Raw genomic sequence first — 22,893 nt, 5'->3', positions numbered from 1 at the left:
AATAATTAAACAGACCTAGCATAGAGCCATGGCTGAACTTAAGGATATTGGGGGTATAGCCAGTGGTGGGATTCAGCCAGTTTACTCCGGTGCTATAGAACCGTCTCACAAAATTTTGTGAGACCAGCAAACCAGTTAGCATTACTGGTTACTGTCAAATTAATTTTTGAATCTTATCTAATACACCAATTTTAGAGATCCAAGTAGCTTACATGTTTTTTTTTTCAAAATGTGCAATGGTCAAGTGCGCACATAACAGTTAAACATCGTGTTAATTTTTATAATTGTAATAATTTGCCTTTTGTGATTATTTGTCTTAAAATTGAATTGTTTGCGTCATAAGTACAAGTCATGAGACGACTGCTTCTTTTCAGTGTGGCTGTTAGCACTGATGGAATTCAGCCGGTTAGATTTATCTTTGCAAAAATAAAGTTCCGCGGTATATACAAAAAATAATCAGTTTATTTGTCGAAAAATATGACATTTTTCAACAGAACCGGCTGTAAAATATGTTTAAACTAGTTATTTTTTTCAATATGCCTATATTGTTTCAATTATAGCCTGTACAAATTGAATCAAATAAAGTTTTTATCCAAAATGTTGTTATTGTAGGTGCACCATACAGTCAAATTCATCATCAATATAGTGAAAACGATTTTTATTTATCATTGGAAGACATGAAAATATTCTACTCTGAAAACGCTGTCAAGTATGTAAATATTATATTTTATTATTGGTATAAACATTATGTAGTCATGCATTTACTAACAGGGCTCCACATGGAATAATACAAGTTACGATGGGTAATCAAAACAAAGATGATCAGTGCCTGCCTCAAATCCATGTAAGTGTAAATATAATCAATATATATATATGAAGTAGAACCAATTTTGCCACCAATGTTTTACAGATCAAACTAAATTCAACAAAAAGAGACACTTTGGCAGAACATTATCCAGTGTCGGAAACTGTCTTGAACTTATCCCATGAAAAGAACTGTGGTTTTACTGATGAATTTCAGTCTAGTGATAAAACTATTCCTACTCCATTTTCACAGAGAAAAGTCATCTACAACAATGCTGAAGTTAAAGCTCCTGGTTTGTTATTAGATAAGTTTTTTGCACCGAAGTATAATAATGCGTTTGTGCAATAACTTTAACTTATTATAAATTTAGGGATTTAAAAACTTAAAAAACAAAACTCACTAAAAATACTAAACCACAGTTAGACAATATTATATTTGCTGTCATTTTTGTAATAAATAAGTTTGACATCTTAGACCAGTGGTTTTCAACCAGGGTTCCGCAGAACCTAAGGGTTCCTCCAGTACAGACCAGGGGTTCCGCAATTTCTAGATTGTTTAGCTAATTGAGGTGTGTTTATTACACTGGGGTTCCTCTAGTTAGTAAAATGTTTTCATAAGGTTCCACTCCAGCAAAAAGGTTGAAAAGCATTGTCTTAGACTTTTTAGAAGCATCTTGTTTGGATTTTTTGTCCGTCATTTTGTGCAGACATTATCACCCATTAACTAGCCAAGACCTTATTGCGTGCTTGGGGCGTGATATCATTCTAAGTGATTAAAATTGCTAATAAATTATCTAAATATCAAGGGCAAGCCCCAAAACTATTTGACACCTAAAAATGCAATTGTTTTTAAATCTACTTTCAAAGATGAAAAATGTAATCCTAAAAACTGTAAATCAGGATAAATCCTTTTTTGCACTTTGTGCGTATCTTACAGATCATTTAAACTTCTAAACACCAGAGTACCATGGCCGTGTGAAATTATTAACTTTTTTCTAAATAGGCGATATAAATTATTCTGTTCCATAAAATAATTTAACTTCAATTTTTATGTGGTTTTTGCCTGCTTAAATTCTTTGCCTCTGCGCATATGAAGAGAATAGATTTGGACTCAATTTCAGTTAATTTGGTGTTGCACAAGATTGTTTTATTCATTAAAAGGTTCAATGGCTTGAAAAATTTAGTAACAATGATCTAATAAGTCAATACAAAACTGTTCCCTATTTGCACATATCTAATTTAACTAAGAAGTATATTCCATTTTGAGTGAATCCACTAACCCAGTGGTTTTCAACCAGGGTTCCGCTAGTACAGTCAAGGGGTTCAGTTTATAAATTGTTTAGCTAATTGAGGTGTGTTTGTTACACTGGGGTTCCTTGAGCCAGTGGAATGTTTCCATAGGGTTCCACTCCAGCAAAAAGGTTGAAAAACACTGCACTAACCCCATAGGCACCGTGCTCATGACAACTTGCTAAGTGGAATTCACTAGTAGCATGGAACTCTCTAAAATGAAAATTTCTTCTACTCAATCTATAATTTTTTTCTGATGTATTCTGTAATTTATGATAAACATAGACAATGGGTTCCCAACTGGGGATCCACAGGAACATTTCTAGGGGTCCATGAGTATAGCCTATATGAGATGGTAACTAGCCTTATAATAAACTACCTACATTTGTTAACAAAGGTCAACAAATATAAGTTCTATTCCAAATAATAGCAAAAGGGTCTCATGCAAGATATGGCTCATATGAATGAACATATTTATTCACATCAATGGGTATTAATATTGTCATCATAGAACGCTAGACACTGTTTGTTTTTAATAAATTATCCATATGAGGAAAAAATTCTGAAAGAGCACATTTTTGATCATCCTCCATTTCGAGGTGGTTTCTTTGTGTAGTTTTGATGAGACATGTCATTATTTATCAATATTATTATTCAAATTTGGAAACTTTTGCTGGCCAACTAAAAACTTGTTCGGGACCCCTGATTATGAACAACTAACTAGAGCTATTTGTTTTAAGATAATTATTTCCATTACAACAGGAAATGCAGAAGAATTGTCCAATTTTGTTGATCACGCTCACTCAACTGCAATGATTGGAGTTAGTCTAAAGCTTCCTATGCTTCTTATCCACCTTCCATCAAAGAAATTGTTTGAAAATCTTTACAACCGTTTGTGCAATGACCTGCTGCTCTGGGAACCTCTAAATAAAGAAACAAATAACAAGTTTTTGTGTGAACATCGATCAGGCAACCTAGCCATAAAAAATAATTTTCTTCCATTTCTTAACGAATCAAGGTAAATTTTGCTTTTAAACATATTTTATAATTGCCTTAAGCTTTCCATTTCAAAGGTTTGTTTGGTGAAAGATTAGTAGCTTTAGTGATATGTGTGATTTAAAACATAAAACATTTATAAAAAAAGAAAAGTGAGATGATCCATACCTTAAGTTCAAAGTCTATAGCCATTTAGGGACAGTAATTTGGATGCTAAGCAATGTATTTGTTGTGCCTTTAAACAATACAAGATAATGTGCAAACATTAATTAAATCAGGCTTATTTTTTTCCAGTTAAGATTTCAGAGTTTCTATTAAAATGTTTGCAGTGTGAAAGTACTATATCACAATTATATTTTTTATTAAATTTTCAACAATTGCTGTGAGACTTTATCATGTTACATTCTAGTGGTACACAGCGTAATTGTCAAGCAATAATTACACACTACAGTCGAGAATTTAGATTACTGCTATGATATCTTAATCTGTTTGTATAGAGAAAGTCTTACTTCACCATCTGAATCTGATGATGATGATGAACCTGAATCACAATGTCATCTGGGCAAAATCAACAATAGAACAAAGAAAACACTTGCCACAATATCTTTGGAAGTTGGTAGCGGAGTAATTTCAATCCTGTGTGATTCTGGCATGGCAGCTGGACTGACTAACAACCATTTGCTTTTGGAGGTAACACTTTGTGAGGCCAGAATGTGTTAAGGTTTTAAATTAACTAAAGATACAGACTCTTGGTGTCCAGATGCCCAATTGCCCAACCCTCAAAGAGCAGAATAAACAACAAAATATCCTAAATTATTTACTAAGCCTTGGTTGTTTGCTCTTTTTAATTTTATGCCAAAAAAATAAAAAATAAATGTTTTAAGTTAACTTTATCAGTAGTACCTTTGTTAGCTACAAACAACTTAAAATTCTTTAAGTTTGCTGTATTTTACCAGTCTAAAGTAAAAAATATCATACCGATTATAAAAATCACTATGTGTGTATAAACAAGGAATCAATTTTCCCCATCAAACATGTGGCTTTAAATGCATAAATTGCACTAAATAAGTTTGAAATTGTTTCGCTATAAGTAAACAAAACATGTAATAAGCTTTGCTTTGCAGCAATATATATCTATATCAACATTTTAAGACGAATGACCCAAAACTATTTATAAAGAGACACTAATTACCATAACAGAAATGCATACACCTGTCATTGCAATGAGATCTAGATCAGCGTGATCCAACTGCAGGCCCGCGGGCCAAAGAGTTCAGCTTTTTTGGCCCGCGAACTGATAGTCAGCTTTGGTTCAATCTGGCAATATCACTTCAATTTTTGATTTTTTAAGTTTTTTGGTGTTGAAATTATTTCATAACTATACCGTAACTGAACAAAGGTATACATTCCATAAAGTTAGTATATATGCCATAGACCAGTGGTCTCCAACCTGTGGGTCGCGGCCCCAAATGAGGTCGCCTAAAATTTTACTGGGGTCACCATATCTCATCATGTTTCTACTGTTTTGGTACGATTTTTGTATTTTCTTTGCAATGACGTCACACAATAAACGTGAATGAGTGGATAGCAAAGATAAGGTTTTGTTTCTTCAATACTGAACATAGATGTTTTTAGCTTGAGGAGCTGCTACTGTAGGTTACAAAGATTTCAGCAAATAATTATTTACTTTTTGATTTCGATGCAATTAAAACCCGACTGTTTAATTTTGTGAGTAAACTACGGTACTTGTTTCCGTTTTTAGCACATGGTTGTGTTAAACGACATTCAGCGCAATGTGCATATTAAAAACAAAACATCGTAAATCGCATAGAAGTAAAGCATGACGGTTATTTCATGCAAAGTGAAGTCGCGTTTTCAAAAACTGGTGAATTGATACCATGCAAGTGCAACCATCGCACTGAATGCAATTTAGTGTTAAACTTAATTGAAATCTTTGGGTTCGTTCATGTGCCTAATTCAAATTCATAATTTACTTCCTAAAATAAATCATTTTGGTGCACGTTGTTAGCAACGGTTTCCAAAATGGTGTTGCAATGTAAATTCTGATTTTATTTGATTTAAATTGGGGTTGCCTATAAAAAAGGTTGGAGACCACTGCCATAGACTATGTATAATTTGCCAGCAATAAGCCCAAGAATCGCAATTTAAAAACATTGGCCCGCAAGATAAAATAAACCCTGTTTTTGGCCCGCGATAAAAAGAAGTTAGACCACCCTGATCTAGATCATCAAAATAACATCCAAACACCTGGGTTTATTGAGAAATGTTATTTGTTCACACAGAGTTTAACATCTGGCATTTAAGCGCAGTTTTGATATCGACTATATTTTGGATTGTTAATGAGCGGCTGTTGTTAGTAAAGGTAAACAGGATTCAGAGAGGTCAGGGATAGCTGTCCATATGCGATTAATAAATTTTATACAGACCAACATTTTTATGCCACAGATATAAATAGTAATATTCCAAACTCAAATTAACAAATTGTTTAGTAGTTCACCAAATCATTTGTTTAAAACAGTGGTTCCCAACATGGGGGTTGCAAGAGGTTCTCATCGGGGGGCCATAGATTATTTGTCAAAGGGAAAAGATATGAAAAAATAAACAGAACTAACAAGTTTGCAGCAGAAGGAGCAAGAACCACTGCCAGACTAAAAATTGTGTTAATAACATTGCCCTGGTGTTCAGTCGTGTTTATGGCCTTACAATTGCTTTTGGTTTTGAATGACAGAAGCTCAAGTCTAATAGCCTTATCTATGAACCGTTGCCATTTAAACAACAAAGATCCAGTTTGCGACATTTAATAATACTCCATGTAAAGTATTTGTAGTCGATTGAACTCTCTGTAACAACATTTTTTTCCACTTGAACAAATCAGAGAAACTAGAATATATCCTTAAAGAGTAACTTTAGTAACTTGGCATAAATTAGGATATTCTTGCTAATTTGGAAACAATCTATCAAGAAATGTGACATTTTGCCAAATTGTATATGATAGTTTTAATCTGATTTGATACGCTGAAATGGGATATATATAAAAGGGGGTCGGACACGTTTCACTTAATAATTGTTTAACGTTTAGTTACTAATATATATTCCCCAAAAACTATAGACTGACAGAATGAATATAAGTTTCCTATTTAAGTTAAACATTTGGTGCGAAGATTTTACTTAAATTTTTAAATAACATTGTATTTTTGATAATTACAGGTCAATAACAGCATGCTTTGCTTTGCTACTCAATTTCATGGTGACCCAAACTTGGACTATATTTCTTTTGATGTCCAGAGGTTAACTTTAAGGCAAAAAGTAATTATGGACATTTATGAAAGTTACAAATGTGTCTGGAAACTAACAAAGAACAATAATTTTTTTCTACCTTAGATTGGCAATTCTTTAAATGTTAGCCTGGATGATATTTCTGACAAAAACTTTCGCTCAGCTATAACTGCACTTGTTTACAAGTCAACAGGTAAGTGTGCTTATAAACAAGAAAATTTATATGAATCTGTTTTTGTTTCTTGCTTTTAGACTGCAGGGGTAACAATAACAACATGCTAACATTAGCTGTTAAAATGGAAAGTGATCAAGATCAACCCCTAAAGCAATATTTGGTATCTTTGCTTTTATCCCGTACTACACTCAACCATATATTTGTTCCAGTGGGACATAGCTGGATTGAACAGGTTTATAATAAATGTATCTTTTTATTTGATTTAGTTTTTTTCTTAACTGTAAAAAATACGAAAGACAATCTAGTTATATCTTTTATTAAGTGTATGTGACATTTAAACAAACATGAATAAATAAAACAGAAGCTGTTAACAATATTGTGATTAACAAGAACAGCAGAACCCACCAAGAACTAAGAAAATTTAAGGTTCTGCCAAGAGGTTTTAAGGCAACTAACGAACATTAAGAACTTTATAGAGTGTTTACTAGTGTAATTCTTCACTGGTAAAGAGCTACTGGCATTCTTCTGGTGATGTAAATTAAATATGCCTGCAATAAGCGCCATGCTTCGCAAAATCTACTCTTTTTTTTATATTCTTTGCAAATCTTTGTTTTACAACACAAATTTAGGAATCCATTATGCTATATTAGCCTCATGCTAAAGCCGATGAATATAAAAATATCAATGTGGCAATGAACATGTAACTAAAAAGCAATATTACAGACAGCTTAACATCTTTTTTAATGCGGCTAAAAAATGCAAAAATGTTGTTAAAATAACACAATTTTTTTAATTTTAATATGGTGCTGCACAATCTTTAAATAAAAAAAAAAAGGTTTGTGTTTTTTTTCGCATTTTGTGTTTATTGGAATTGTAAGACAGCAAGGGGGCGTTGGCCGTCCCTTTTTTGCTGTTTGCCTTTCATTAGGTCTGAAATGGGTTAACTAAATGCTTCCCTACAATAAGGTACCATCTTATAAGGATTGCGCTTATTTGGAAACAACATTTAATCACCTGGTGTGGTTTAATTTATGGCATTATCTGCATGACTCTAAAAATTCTTGGTCTTCATAAAACTTTTTCAAAAATAATTATTCCAATTATCTGTTTAAACCAAAGTTCATCAATCACTGCCATTTATCATCTCAGAATAAATTTGCTTAGGTCGACATTCCTTACAATAAAATGTGTTTTATACCTATTTTAACCAAAATTAGTTTAATTACATTTTGCCTTCGGAAAATAGCTATTTCAAATTTTAAAAGATATATTTTATTTTTTAAACCTACTGTTTCTCTAGCTTTTGGAGTTTTTTGATGTACTGGATGAATCTATTTTGGGATACAAGCCTCCTGCTGTCTTAACAGAACTTCACCTTCATATTGAAGATTCTGCAATTCAATACACTCCTTTGTATATGAAACCAACACTTTCTTCTGTGGTCTACCTTCAATCACTCTCCTTATCATCCAACATTGTTGCTGGGTCCCCTAATTTTGTACTTCAAGTTGTTGTGGATAATGCATCCGTTTATTTGTCAGAAAAGTAGCGAAAATTTGTTAATATTGAATACCATAAAACTGATACTATTTACCTATGCTTTTTTTGTGTTCAGGTCATTGTCCAACGGCTTCCAATTGTCTGACCTGATATGTGTGCTAGACGTGAACATTTTAGAAATAAATGTAAAAATGGCCAATCCAAAAGTTGGAAATAACATACAAGATGCTGAAAAAGGTAATATAATAGGCATATAGATTTAATGTTTTATTGAAAGCTGGTTAAATACATGCATGTACTACAGTATGTTATTGACCAAAATAACTTCATCACCCACTGTAACTGCAATAAATAGTCAGGCACGACAATAGAAGCTGTAAACCCCTTGTATTTGACCAATATTGATTAAACAATTGTTAACAATAAAAAATCTTGTTTCCATAAAAAATTGCAGGATGCTCCACTAAAGTTGATTAAAAAGTGAATTGTTATAAAACCTACAGAACTTAACATTTAATTTGTTTACCAAATATCGTTAACAAATTGGTTGCGGGGATAGGAATACATTTTACGTTGAGTTATTGCATAAATTATGAAACACACACTTCTGGAGAGGTAAAGAGGTTTTAACACTGTTTGTGGGCGATACCATTTGTTGACTCTAACCTTTAGTAACTGTCACCTAAATGTTTTTGGATGGGCAGCTATGTGAATACTTGGTGCAGCGTTTTGCAATTTCCAATCCATTAGTGTTTGCCAATGTCAAAAAGATGCTGTGAGATTACTAAAGGTCAACGTTAAACTAATATACAACAATGTTCACATTTGTTGTCCTGCAACAGTATATACAGTCCTGGAAGTTTTAAGTTGATGAAATAATAATATTAATATTTGTAATAATGCATTAAAATAACAACACAACAACAATTTATTCATTTAGAATTTCATTAGTATGATAAGTGTTACGCCTTATCCCTATTGTTTGCCAAAATTATTAGTTAACCGTAGTTATTTAGTAAGGAACAACCGCATGAGTTTTATTGGCTGCATGAAATAAATCTGTTTACTTTTATCAAAACCACAACTAAAATACCAATCAAAAATATATTGTTTTGAAATGTGAAATAAAATGTTGTCAAAGAGCATCGAGCAATGTATGTTTGTTTTGTAAGTTAATGTGATTGTCCTAATAAATCAACACTGAAGCAATTTGGCAACAACTTGCCAGCATCCAAGTACCACTTTAACCACTTGTCCTGAGATGCAAATTCTGCTATTATATGTAGATAGCAAGGTACCAAGACACCTGTAAAAATCGAATTAAAATATCCGATCAAAAAAGAACGCTCTCACACTAATGGTAAAGCTATTGACCGACTGCAATGCGCCTAGAGCAGTGATTCTCAACCTTTTTAGTGCCAGAGCCGCATTTCAAACCTAAGGTTTGCAAGGAGCCGCATAAAAAAGGCATATAAGTTACCCCAAAAGAGGACATTTCTTGCCTGCAAGTAAAACGAAAGTAGAATTGTTACGTTTGAGAAAAACGTGCCATATCCACTAGTAATGCATTCAGCTTCGAAATTAATATGTCCTTTTATGAAACAAGGATACTTCTGGCGTAGCTAATCATTAAACAAAGTTTTCCTCTTCAGCATTATAATTTATTGCTTTTTTTGCTTTATGGTTGTCTAAATTTAAAGAATAATAAAGAAAAATTTAAAGTATCTGCTGAGAACCAGACCGTGGTTCACAACCTTTTTTTCAGTCGTGCCCCTGTTTGGAATTTTTCTATTCCTTGCGCCGCACTACGAATAGCAATTCGACAATTTCAATTAAATGTCACTAAAACAACTTGAAAATAGTGAAGCATGTTGTCGGTCGAAAAAAAATTAGTTAATTGGCACTAAACTGTAAATTCAGGAGTCTTTTTGCATTGGTAATACAGCAAATTGCTCATGCATGAGGTAATTTTGACAAACGTGTTGTGAGGGCATTTACTCCACATTTGTAAGGCTGTGATGTTGAACGCAAATAAAAATGTCAAGCGCAAAAATTAAACATTGCGTTATCGTGTTTTAAAAGATGTGACAACACACAATACAACGGCAATATTGCAAAAACATTGGCCAACAAAAAAAATTTGGCATGGAAGGTAAGATCGATTTTAGAGTATATCAGGGGCACTGAGCTCGAAAATGCCATTAGTTTTTTGCAAATTGACTCTAGATTTTTAGATATTACCGAATTCAAGCTATTCACATATATAGGCCATTCCTTTTTAATCCAGTGATGAACAGTGACCCGACTATCCCAGTGACAAATACAGCAGGAATACTTGATGTAGCCGCCTTAATGTCCTAAGAGAAAGTTGACCATTTTCAAATCAACGCATATCTTTCAGTTATGCACACAATAAGAAATTCTCCAGGAGCATCTTTACACTTTGGTAGAATGGTAGTGCTCCTTTAAATCGATTAAGTGGCCAATTGGAACACAGGCAAACTTATTTCCGTTGTGAAGTAGCACACATGTCAAACTTCTTGGAGGGGAGCTGTCAATGAAAATAACCTTCATTCTTCTGGTTTATATTCAAGTAGACCCATAGATAAACGTTCAAGTAGACCCATAGATAAAGTCCTTCGATGTTATTACCGTACAGAAAAAATCTTTTTAGGATAAAAATTGCATTACCATTTCTTCTCTGACCCGGTAAAACGTTATGTTTGTTGCCGAATCAAGAATGTTACGGAGGCGAGAAGACAGGACTTCAGACGCTTCTTTAGATAAACCTAAATCACAAACTAGGTCGTTTAGCTGATCTTAAGTCAAAGGCTTTGGTTTACTTCGCATTTGTGAAGATGTTGGTGTCATTGCAGTTGCTATTATTGCCATCTTCGTCTTCCATTACATCCAACATCGCAGCTTTATCTGAAATCAAATCTGGCAGGGACGTAAAAACGGGAACAGGAATTTCAGGGCAGTGTGCAACTGGCCGTAAAGCAGAGCCAATGTTGGGGTAGTGGCATGACTTCTTCTTGTTTCGGTTCCAACCTGACATGTCATTCATGCAAAAATATCAACCATCATGGTGATTCTTAGGCTCACTTTTGTTACTGTTTTATGGTAGACCGAAAGTAATCTAATGCCTGTTTTACCTTCGAAGCGAAACATTTGTACCAGACATCTCAACATTAAGGCAAAATTAAATAGCTGCTTCACATGGCTTTAGCTTTTATAAACTCATGTTACTCACTAGCATACATTTTTCATGGTATGTAAGAAAAAGCAATATCTCAAAAACTAGAGCCAACTCAGCAAAAGTAATGGCATTTTCGGACTCAGAGCCCCTGATATACCCCTAAATCGATCTAATATATCATGCCTTTTGAAAAAAAAATTTTTTAGTTGGCCTGTAAATAACCGATTCGCGCAAAAAGTTTGAGTCCCTCTGTTGTAGAGATAAAAAATAGTTCGAACAGTGGATGAATATCGTTTATCTAACTTAGCAAAATTGAAGTTAAGTAGGGCCGTTATACCTTCGATGATATGAAAACATGCAATTGCACTCAAGGAGACTTTGTGCTGAAAAAATTTAACAAAAGTTTACATTTAACAGAAGATTCGCGCTGAGCGCAAATTTTTTTTGCAGTTTTATTGTTAAATTTGGCAAAAACAGAGTTTGTACAGCGCTGTAGGAGTGATGTACAACCAAAACGAAACAGAAATAGAATCATTGCAAAAAATTTAAATATTAACTTAGAGCTCGCGCCCCCGGTTAAGAACCGCTGCTATATACTAACTAGACAAGCTTCTGTAAGAAATAAGAACATAGCTTACCATACAGTAACACTGATAGTAGGCTAGCCCTACAAAACTCATAACTTTGCTTTATAAATGTGCCTTTTTAAATGTGAGGTTCTGTTGCCATTTTTCGGTTGCAATGTTTACAATAACAATCAAGAAGGTAGGGCTGGTAGGGCACTTTGTTTCAAAACCTGTTTTAAACCAGCAATTCAGCATGTTTCATGTCTACAGTATTTTTTTGGAAATAAATACAACGTCTCGCCTAAAAGAGAATCACTGTAATAAAAAAATCTTGAAGATAAGAGCCTTTTTTCAGACTGCAAGTCGCCAATGAGAGATTATTCGCTTCTATGTAAAATTACCAGTGCTTGTTAGACGAACAATTTACAGATTAGAGGATAAATGGTAGATCAGACGAGCGCCAGCTCGCATAAACTGGCTGTAACATGTACAGATAATTTAATTATACTTAAAAGTTCATGGTTCCAGACCTGAACTACGGGAATTTTGCAATTAAAGCGACAAGCACTAACCGAAACTGTATAACAAAACGCAAAACATTACATCATTGAATATTACATTATGTACCCAAAGACAAGCTTTGATATGCGAAGGCTACAACGTGCTTTCCTAAGACCATATTTATCTATTTGTAAAATAACTTAATGATTTTAAACTCTGAGATATAAAAATTGATTTGATATTAGTTGCTTAATGTGTTCATGAACGCGTACCCATTGGTATGTTTAGATAAACACAAAATTGATATTCTTGCTAAATTGTTCTTCAGTAGTATCGTCAAATCTATTCGTCAAATCTAAAACACTGTACTAGGTGATATATTCGGGGTTCCCAGATTAAACTGAGTATTTATCAGGTTAGAGTATTACAACTAAATCCGCTGCATAGGATGTCATCAAAAGTAATTGTTGACTATAGGCCACAAAAAAATTTGTTTAAAATGGATCAATGTTTTCCGATGCTAAAAAAGTTGCACCAAGTAGTGCTGGGCATTGATTTAATAGGAGTTTTACATCATGTGATATGTTTTTTTGTATTTAACTTGGATAGGAAAACATGTAGCACAAATTTTAGCAAGTACTTTGCCATCAGTGTTTGATAAGATTTTCTACTAAACAAAATGGCACAGTCACTAGTGTACCCAAGTACTTCTCTTGTATTTAATTTTTTTTTTGCTTTACACTTTTTATAGATTCTGCCTCGCAACAAATGCAAGGATTTGATTTATCATTATCCAGTAATGAAATTCACTTAATGACATGTGCGGATTCATGTGCTGAAATTGGAAGGTTGATCACTTACCTTTCACAAGATGGTGATTTACTTCAGACAACATTTACAAGTCAATCTACCCCAGCAGTTGATGACTCCTCCTTATCTTTTGATTCCTCTCAAAATTTGAATGTAGGTAGTTCCAAAAACATATTTATTGTTCTGTTTATTTTTTTATTTTGTTGTTTTCTACGGGCGATTAGGTATACCAAAACATAGTTGTACACATATGATGATGTATCTTTCATTGACTTTTTGTGGTACTGTAGATCCCCTTTGTTGATCTAATAGAATTCAACAAAAATTGTTGTCATGTTGTTTCTTGACTTGCTCCCCTCTTAGCCTGTTTGGTTCAGTTGATATAACCACAGTCCCTGTTTACTAGGTCGTGAGTTTGGACCTCACCTCAGGCTTTTTTTAATCTGGCCTTGAAAACACCTCAGGCTTTTTTTTAATCTGGCGCTTGGAAATCTTTATATGATCTACTGATTCGGGTAGTCTAATTCTGGTCTACTACGATACCTAAGCGATCAAAAAAAGTACTTCAAATGGGTCAGATAACAGTTCTTGTGCATGAATGTGTATGAATCTTTTATTGACTTGACATGGTACCTTTTAATTTATACTCACAGAATGCAGCAAGCAATGAACGTGACCCTGTTTAACTCAGTTGGTAGAGGGATAGTCGCGGTATGGCCGAGGTTTCAAGTTCAAACCTCACGGCAGGCTAGTTTATTCAACCTAACCTTGCTTGCATGAAAATCCATAATTGATTGATTAGATTTGTCTGTTGGGTCTCCGAATATACAAGTTATTGTTTAATTCATACCAGAGTTACATTCATACCACTAATCTTGTTTTAAATATTCGTTTAAAACTGCTAGTGTTATTTTAGTAGTTGTAAACAGCGCCATATGGTATTCTTTAAATATAGTTGAAAATTGTTTCTTCTACTGTAGGCTTTGCAAACTTCATGCAAAAGTAATTATGATGATGCACTAAGTGATATGATGATGGACGCAATGAAAGATATGGACACTAGTACAAATATTGCGGCTCCTGTATCTAAAGTCGGGTAAGAAAACTTTTATTTTCAAAATTATTTAATTTCTTTACATTAAATTTTGCTTTTTTTTTTTAAAAAACAATTTAGTATGACAATGTCATTTTAATACTTTGAAAAAAGATGTTTAGTCGGATGTTTAAGGCATCCTAAAAAAACTGAGCAATGTATCTAATAAAATCGGTCTCAAGTAAAAGTCATAGCAATACTCATAAATAGAACAAAAGTATTTTTCTCCCAGACAGAAAAAAAGGATTCCTTCTATGTGAAAGAGAAGGGCCAATAAGTGTGCATTTTAGAAAGTGTTTTTGTAATCCTTTCAATAATAACCATAGCAATTTTCACTATTAAATTGTCACATGGTAATGCTGTGAGTTTACTGCAGTGAGTTAACAGTAAGCAATCATAAAAGGCTTACAGATTTTTTGCCAGTGTATGCTGATTGGGACTAGGTTTACACATTTGCTTGGATTTTCTGCTATGGTTACTTGTTTATCCATTTCTTTTTTACAATATGTTTACTTGTTTATTCTCTCCCTAATACAAAAAGCATTGCCAGTTTTTTAAAGAAATGTTTTCTAATTTAACTTATTAATTAAAATAATAATATTATCTAGCCTTCACTACATACCTTATATGCTAGAGCTATTGGAACCTATATAGATAAATAAGTTTAGTTTAGTATTATACCAAAATTATTTATTTAAATATTGGCAATTTCTTGTGTTTTAAGAAAGAAAAATGTGGCACTGAGTCACAATCGAAGGATTACAGCATCTACAGTTCCGCCAAAGGTTAGTTGTACTTTCATAGTTTTCTATTTCATGATAATGAGTTTCAAAGTTCAAATCATTATTTCAGCAATCCTTTAGTGATGAAGAGTTTTGTATCGTTGTCGATCCAGATCTGGATTCACCAAATGTTCAAAGTGACCAACCAGAAATTGAATACTTGACGGATTCAAGCCAGATAAGGATTTCAAGTAACCACTTCCGTGCAGTCTTCGGAAAAGTTGACCAACTTGATGCTCCTGAACACTTTCCATTGCCTATACAAAAGTTCACAGTTAAAGAGCTTTCTTGTAAATGGTCGATATTTGGGGGGCTTGATTTCAAGCACAAGAGTTTGTCCAGTTCCAGCCCCACATCCTCACCATATTCAAAAAAACATGCAAATGGAAGAGATACTTTGTGCTCTATTCAAGTTCATTTGATTAAGGTGCATGTTGTGAAATGGTGCTGTTTATTTTGATTGACTAGTTACTAAGTATTGCTTTAAATTCTAGATTCGCCTGCGACATGAAATTTATAGCCATGATGAAACTATTTCCTCTCGGTCAATTTTAATCATTCCAGATTTTGAAATTCGTGATCGCTTGGATACATCTCAAATCAATAAACTCTTGTATGGCTTCCACAGTGAATCAAGTCCGAAACAATCTAATGCAAACATGTTACTTGTGAAAGCTCTACAATCACAAAGTTTTCCAAACTCTCAATCGTCTGAATGTCGCCTTTACATTTCCTTACAACCTATTAAACTAAATGTTGATCAAGATACCCTTGACTTTTTGACAAATTTTTTTGATATGGTTCACACATTATCAAAAGAAGAAGATGAAGATATTTTGTATAATCACTACTCAAATGACAAAACAGTATCAGTGGAAAATAACATTTCTTCTAGGACAGAATCCATACCAAGTATGTTCACTTATTTTTTTATGTAGTAAATAACTTATGGGCAAATGTAAAATGTAATATTTGGCAGCTGACGGAGAGATGGATACAACTCATCAAATTTACTTTAAAGAACTAATCTTTTCACCTGATGTACCAATAAGACTTGATTACCATGGAAAGCATGTGGACATGGATCAGGTCACTTGGTTATAGATTAAATAACTTTTTACAAAAAGTGTATAAGGAATTAAATAGTAAAACGGTAACACCCCCGCTTTACAATTAAAAAAACACTTTAGACCAATAGATTTTAAAATGTTTTTTTGTTTTTGCGTTTCAGTAAATTGCAAGGAAATAAAATAGACTTGTCAAAGCAATGTCATATGTTTTTTTGTAGGGAACAGTTGCCGGTCTTTTGAAAGGTCTTGGGCAGTTGAACTGCTCACAGTTGAAACTGCGTAAAATAGTTCATCGACACGGATTATTAGGGGTCGACCGTGTTATCAGTTTCTGTTTGAATGAGTGGGCAAATGACATTCTGAAAAATCAGCTTCCATCCATACTGGGTGGAGTTGGGCCTCTACATTCAGTGGTGCAGTTTTTCCAAGGAGTTCGTGACCTTATATGGATGCCGGTTGAGCAATACAAACGCGATGGCAGAATTATAAAAGGACTACAAAAAGGAACTACTGCATTTGGTAAACAGGAGGGATTGTTTCTTTATTGTTTATAAACATGGATTAGTGCAGGCTGTACCTAAGTTTATCACTATCTGATTTGGGAAAACATTTTCAATACCATTTTCTGGGATAAATGTTAAAATACTCGTTATGTATTTTGGGTGGTTAAACAAAATATAAGTTACCATCAAACTGTAAGCTCTTATTCACTATTGTATAATTTTGTGAAGCCTATAATTGTGACAATTTAACATGTAACCAAAAAATAATGCTAAGGAAAGCCAAACATCTTACTTAGAGTGCTAAATATTAGTTAAAAAAATCTTTTTTTTCGATAATTTTTGCCCACAAGATGGCATTACATAACAATTCGTGTTCAGTAAACAGAAATTTCATATCAGGTAAGGTGTTTTTTGTATTTCACGGTGATTGGTAAACATGTTGCCATTGTAGCCTACATTGTAAAACGGTTATTGCACTCATCGTTTTCCCAGTTTGCGATTAATTGTATCTGTTGACAAGATACTGCCTAAAATACGAGAATGATTTTTTTTTTTTTAATTCAGGTTTAGTGTAAAAATATGTAATCTAACATACAAATTGAATAGTATTTATTTTTTTTGTTTTGTTATTAGTGAAGTATATGTTTTCTATTCTAGTTACCTGTCTACTTTAGAGTTTAAAAGAACTGTCACTATGCACCAAAATTGTTACAAATTACTCTGTCGTTCATTGTTCATTTTTTTAGAAAAGTTTCTGTATTTCAGTATCTTTTCTCTGTGGGATATAAAATTATTTAAGTTTTCTTTCAGAATCTTAGGAAATAACTTTTTCTAAGGGATCTAAATTTTTCCAATTCTTTCATCAATTTTTTTGATAAGATCTTATTTTATGTGCAGCACTGACATAAGTATTTTGCTGTGGTCAATTAACAGGTCCTATTTATTACTTTGGTCAACAGAAAAGTCTATTCATTTTGGTCAAATTTGTCTATAAGGTGTGCAGTAGTATCTTTACTACCCCAATGGCATAGATAACGGTAAATTTGGTAAATCTCCTCTGGAGACCCATAAACAAACGCCATATTTTGTCAAAGTACTTGCCAGTCAAATTGGCCATACTTTAAAGCAGTGGTTCTCAACCTTTTTTTCATCGCGTACCACCTCGAGGTTTTATGATCTTGTTGCGTACCAACAAACGAAAAACTCAGCTTTACTCAAAATGTATATTGGATTATTAACAGTGGCGGATTAGCTAATTAGTTAGCCCGGAAATTTCGAAACAAATGTGGCCCACTAGGCTCGAAAAAGTGTATTTTTTTTAACTTTGCAAGATACCTGTAGTCAAGTTTTGTGATTCTTTGTTGTTTTGCTATGTCCTGGAAAGAAATAATTCCTATCATTACTGAAGCATAAAATATCTAACTATACAATCACCGATGAATGTACAGTTTACTACTGTAGAAAAAACGTTTATCCTTTTGGTAAAACTGTTATTTTAATTAAAACATTCTGCGTACCACCCAAAATGACTTCTAGTGGTACGCGTACCACAGGTTGAGAACCACTGCTTTAAAGCTATCAGAAGAGTGGCACTTGTGTGGTTTTGTTTAAGATATAGTGATTGAACAAACGGAATCGAAGGACTGTTGTCATTATGAAGTAATAGACCACTGTTCAAGCTTTTAATGAACAGTTGCCAAACTGGTGAAATGCAAGGATTCACAATATAATCAAAACAATTATAACAGGAGAAAAGTTTATCTCTGTTAGAAAAGCGAAAAAAATGTGTGAAGACTGTCGCATGACTTGAAAGATGGATCCAACAAGTTCCACTGTTAAAAATAGGTGTTTTTTTCAATTAACTGTTCACCATCTGCCGCATCTTCCTTGTTTTTTCGTAAGGGGTGTAACTACATACAACCAAGCTAAAATTGCAGCAATTAAACAAGGAATGTCTGGATACGCATTCTTTCCAGCATAGCAGCGCTTACTAACAACCACTTAAATGATTGTAAATTGTTACATAAAAATGGTATGGAATTTATTTTGTCAACTACTAAAATTATCAGTAACTTTTCTCTTCTTACCTTCTATTTTTTTGCAGTACTTAACCTAATTCCCGACTGACTTGCCAAAATATGCCTACTATGACTCACACATTCTAACGCATGCTTGCACTTTTAATAGTTTGCCTAAATACAAGTTAAAATACGTTTAGAATGCTGTCTCTTGAGAACTAAATTTAACGCTCCATCTGACTAGATTAACAAAGAAACTCCGCAATTAAAGAACTTCATTCTTAGGTGTAAAAGCAAGCTTTTAGTAATCTTGCCACCATAGGCGTAGCCAGGGGGGCCTGAGGCCATGCCCCCCCCCCCCCCCCCTCCAAAATTTATAAAAATTTTACTCTTAATAATTTGTTTTTTAGCATTTATGAGCAGTACCACATCAGTCGATCACAGGCATTCAACACATTTAATTGTCATGCATTGTTACGTCACAAACGATGTAGTTAATATTACGTTTACTATATATTAAGGTAGTTTTACAACTTTTTGACAGTTTTTGCTCTTTATATGGTTTTTAGTATTGCGTTTAACACTCAGTCAGTTGATGCTCTAAACGTTTTGCTAGTATTGTTTTTGTGTTCGTCACGGCAGTTGATACAATGACAAAAGCTAAACAAAAAAGTCCAAATTTTTTGGCCCCCCCCCCCCAAAAATTTTCGGCTGGCTACGCCACTGCTTGCCACAGTGTATTAGGAAATAGTGTCAAAGCCCAGGAACATTTTTTGTTTGTTACGCAGTGTAATCCCACAATGAAAATTTATATTTTCCAATAATAAAATAAAGCCTGTAGCAGAGATTCAGTCGAGAAAATGTGCTTAATGCACATACTATAGTATTCTTTTATGCCTGTGATTTTTTTAAAATCTATTAAATTATATTCTGCAGTTAAAAACTATGTATTTGGTCTTATATTTCCAAGAAATTTTAGCAATCTTATGCATGTAACCAATGTATTGGCATTTTTAGGCACTTCAACATCAACCGCTGCTCTTGAGCTTGCCAATCGAATGGTTTGTCTTGTTCAGTCAGCTGCCGAAACAACGTTTAACATTGTATCACCTGCTTCTTTTAGAAGGTACTAGACAAAATCCCCCTCGTTTATCCTAGTTTTGAAAGAGTAATTACCAGTTAAATTGTAATTAGTTTCCTACTAATGGCCTTATATCGGCAATATAAGGTAATCACAACTGCAATTAGTGCAATGATTTTCGAAAGGCTCCTGAATTAAATAAAACAATTCATCATGCTGTGGGCTTTTATCAACCATCACTATTGCGTATTACGTTCTAACATGTCCGGGTAAATTTGCTAGTCTCGCGTTATAGCCCATGATTATGAAAAAATTATATGGCAACTTACATGTGACCAAAAAGTAACGTTACGAATAGCGTAACATCTTCGCCCGAGGGATAAATATGCTAAAGTATTTTTAAAATGACATATAACGTTTTTACATATGCCTAAAAGTTACACTACGTGGCATTAGACGTTCGGTAAATAGAAACTTCATATGTGGTCCGAATTTTTGCATTCGCGGTGATCTAAAAACATGTAGCTTACATTGTAAAACAGTCGCTGGTCGTCCATTGACTGTTTGCCTCTGACTGTGTCCAAAATGGGTTAACTAAACCCTTCCCACGATAAGAGCATCACGTTATAAAGATACGGCATGTGTGGAAGCGGCAATTTTCGACTTGGGTAGTATAAATTATCGCAATTATCTGCGCGACTGTAAAAAATCGAATTTAAATATTTGCCTTCATTTCTCAAAATGTTCACAAAATTTTGCGTTTCGTTAAATTAGTGTTCTGTCTGTATTGGGTCTAACTAAATGCCGGCCTTGAGTTCGCCCATCATAAACAGGATATAGACGCGAGTACGCACGGTTTAACTTTATCAAAAATTGTGACCGACTCACTAATACGTGTTGTACCATCCCGACGCCACGTGCATTAGCTGACCCGACGATTTAAAAAAGACTGTGTCGGTTAAACACGCAACCCAATTGCAATGGTATGCGTTGTGCGCTGAAATGGACCGAATAAATAGCTACGGCACACAACACTTGGCTCCGCATGCCACACTTCCTTTTTTCTGAGCCTACATAGCTTAGACAGTAGAGTGATGGCCCCAGAATCATAAGGTCATGAATCGTGTGTTTGAATCTCATCGCTAGTAGCTTTTATAGCAGCCATTGTCTTGTTTGCAAATAAATCCTTGTCAGATAAATTGCGGTAGTGCTAATGTCAACTTGATGTTCCAATGCAGCGCTAATGTTAGCCAGTTTGAATTTTAAAGTGGTTAATCCTAGTTGAAAAATAGTACAGTTTGTTTCGGCGCTAAATATTATCCAATAAGCAGTTAAAAAAAGAAGTATTTGTAACAACGAAACCGTCATTTACAAGTACTTGGCAAACAGTAATTAATTAATTTTACATAGACGTTGTCCTACAAAACTTAGATCTAAAAAAAATTATGAGACATCAAAATTTGTTTGCTTTTTCATGTTACAAAAAAATTTATTTGCTAAATTATTTTCTTTTAAGACAAAAACACCAGCAACTGAACTTGAGAACTTTTGGATTACAAGCTAAACGAAGAAAACAACCAACAGATGCCCGTGAAGGGTTCAACAATGCATTTGATGTTGTGTGTGATGGGGTAACAGAAACAGCAGTTTCTTTAGCAAGAGTAGCTCAGCAGGTATATTAATGTTTTATTTTGCCTTTTAAACAGTGCTCTTCAAAATTTTAGCTAATACAAACCGCTGATCGTTTTGATCGATTCTTACATAATATCTTATTATTCAATTAGGATATTTTACTGTTAATATGAATAAATGAAGTTAAGACTAACATAGCAAAATGAACCTGTAAACAACGATAAAAAATTGCAATTGCATTACGTGCTAAACAATATAGACCAAACAAAGTTTGTTATATAGAGCACTGCTTTATTACTTCATTGAAAGGTTTCACAATTTCATACGTAATCTCTTTATGTATAGTATTTGCATTGTTATGCTATTTAAACAAAAAATCGGATAAACCATTTTTAGGAACATGAAGAGAATGGAATAACAGGTGCAGTAGGAGGGGTTTTACGTCAAATACCACCAACATTAATCAGGCCTGTAATCATTGCATCTGAAGCCACTTCAAATGTACTAAGTGGAATTCGCAATCAGATTTTGCCAGATGCTAAAAGAGAAGATGATCTAAAGTGGCGAACTGATAACAAATAATACACTTTAGTTGGTTGCATCCATGGAAATAAATATTGTTGTTAAACTGCTTCAAGTCGCTGAAGGCTGTCAATATGGTATTAATATGTTTACCCTTATGTTTGGTCTCTCTACTTTAAAATGTTTAAATTGTAAACACGTTTTAGTTTCTCAATTTAGCATTGTACAAACAGTAGTAGGCAACAATGCTACAACCGATTCTCGCCTTTAAAACTTATGAATACAGTTTTAACAAGTCATTTTAAATGGCTTAATTTCCAGTCAAATCATTTTTAACAAATAGCAAGTCTAGTCCCAGTCCACTTCAGTATCAAAGCAAGTGCTGGACGCGTTTGCCTGAAGTCATAACAATATCTTGCATAAGGCGGGGCGATTTCTTTTGTATGTGAACAATGTAAGATGTAGGCATTTTTAGTAATTTAAGGTTTGTTTTTTGTTTTCCATTAATAAAACTTCTTAGGATTCCTACCAGTGTTGAATGTAAGCCGGAACTTTCTTGTAAGAGAATTGTTGCCGGTACGCTGTTTCAGTAAAACTATTCCTTTTTTCACGAGGCCATGTCCCAAAACTGTGTTTGCTTTTTTGAGTTGTATATTTGTGTATGGCATCAAACGCTCAGCCTAGAGTTTTTAGGTTGCATGGTTTAGGACGTACGTTGTGACGTCAGCCCTGGAAATTTTCATGTGTTTAGACAAGAAACTTTTTCATCGTTCCGGTATATATTCAATTTTCACCCCTGATTTGTACAGTTATAATAACGCTGTTTCAAATTCTTGTTGTTTGAAGCTGTTTGGTGGTATCTGAGTTCCTTTTGCTATTTTGTGTCAGTTTTTTATCGTCTAATGTTAATAGGCTAGAAATATTACTAATGACTGACATTCTTTTGCAATACTTCACCATTCGGTTATATGCACTTATCGTGAATTATACTGTGAACGTTGACGTTGTGTTTCCAGTAATAAAAGTAATTCAGAGTTATTAATCTGAGTATTAA

The 22,893-nt window shown here is 33.8% G+C and overlaps 1 protein-coding gene across 1 annotated transcript in view; it reads left to right on the top strand.

Moving 5' to 3' along the window:
* Window positions 1-22,891, top strand: part of LOC146138156 (autophagy-related protein 2 homolog B-like) — a 45,225-nt gene extending 22,334 nt beyond the window's left edge. Inside the window, exons 11-30 of the mRNA XM_083393772.1 lie at window positions 613-709; window positions 772-844; window positions 911-1,097; window positions 2,857-3,112; window positions 3,588-3,780; window positions 6,319-6,417; window positions 6,493-6,580; window positions 6,640-6,794; window positions 7,863-8,107; window positions 8,178-8,299; window positions 13,080-13,291; window positions 14,119-14,234; window positions 14,956-15,016; window positions 15,084-15,440; window positions 15,508-15,925; window positions 15,993-16,102; window positions 16,302-16,602; window positions 19,622-19,730; window positions 21,202-21,358; window positions 21,714-22,891. Coding sequence (XP_083249898.1) covers window positions 613-709; window positions 772-844; window positions 911-1,097; window positions 2,857-3,112; window positions 3,588-3,780; window positions 6,319-6,417; window positions 6,493-6,580; window positions 6,640-6,794; window positions 7,863-8,107; window positions 8,178-8,299; window positions 13,080-13,291; window positions 14,119-14,234; window positions 14,956-15,016; window positions 15,084-15,440; window positions 15,508-15,925; window positions 15,993-16,102; window positions 16,302-16,602; window positions 19,622-19,730; window positions 21,202-21,358; window positions 21,714-21,899 — 3,542 coding nt within the window. The 3' untranslated portion in view covers window positions 21,900-22,891. The remainder of the gene's footprint in view (window positions 1-612; window positions 710-771; window positions 845-910; window positions 1,098-2,856; window positions 3,113-3,587; window positions 3,781-6,318; window positions 6,418-6,492; window positions 6,581-6,639; window positions 6,795-7,862; window positions 8,108-8,177; window positions 8,300-13,079; window positions 13,292-14,118; window positions 14,235-14,955; window positions 15,017-15,083; window positions 15,441-15,507; window positions 15,926-15,992; window positions 16,103-16,301; window positions 16,603-19,621; window positions 19,731-21,201; window positions 21,359-21,713) is intronic.
* The last annotated feature ends 2 nt before the right edge of the window (window positions 22,892-22,893 follow it).

This window comes from Ascidiella aspersa, chromosome 7 (assembly GCF_963924565.1).
Source record: "Ascidiella aspersa chromosome 7, kaAscAspe10.2, whole genome shotgun sequence".
Taxonomy (NCBI): domain Eukaryota; kingdom Metazoa; phylum Chordata; class Ascidiacea; order Phlebobranchia; family Ascidiidae; genus Ascidiella; species Ascidiella aspersa.
Note: the sequence above shows the minus strand (reverse complement) of the source record. Positions and strands in the feature narration are given on the sequence as shown.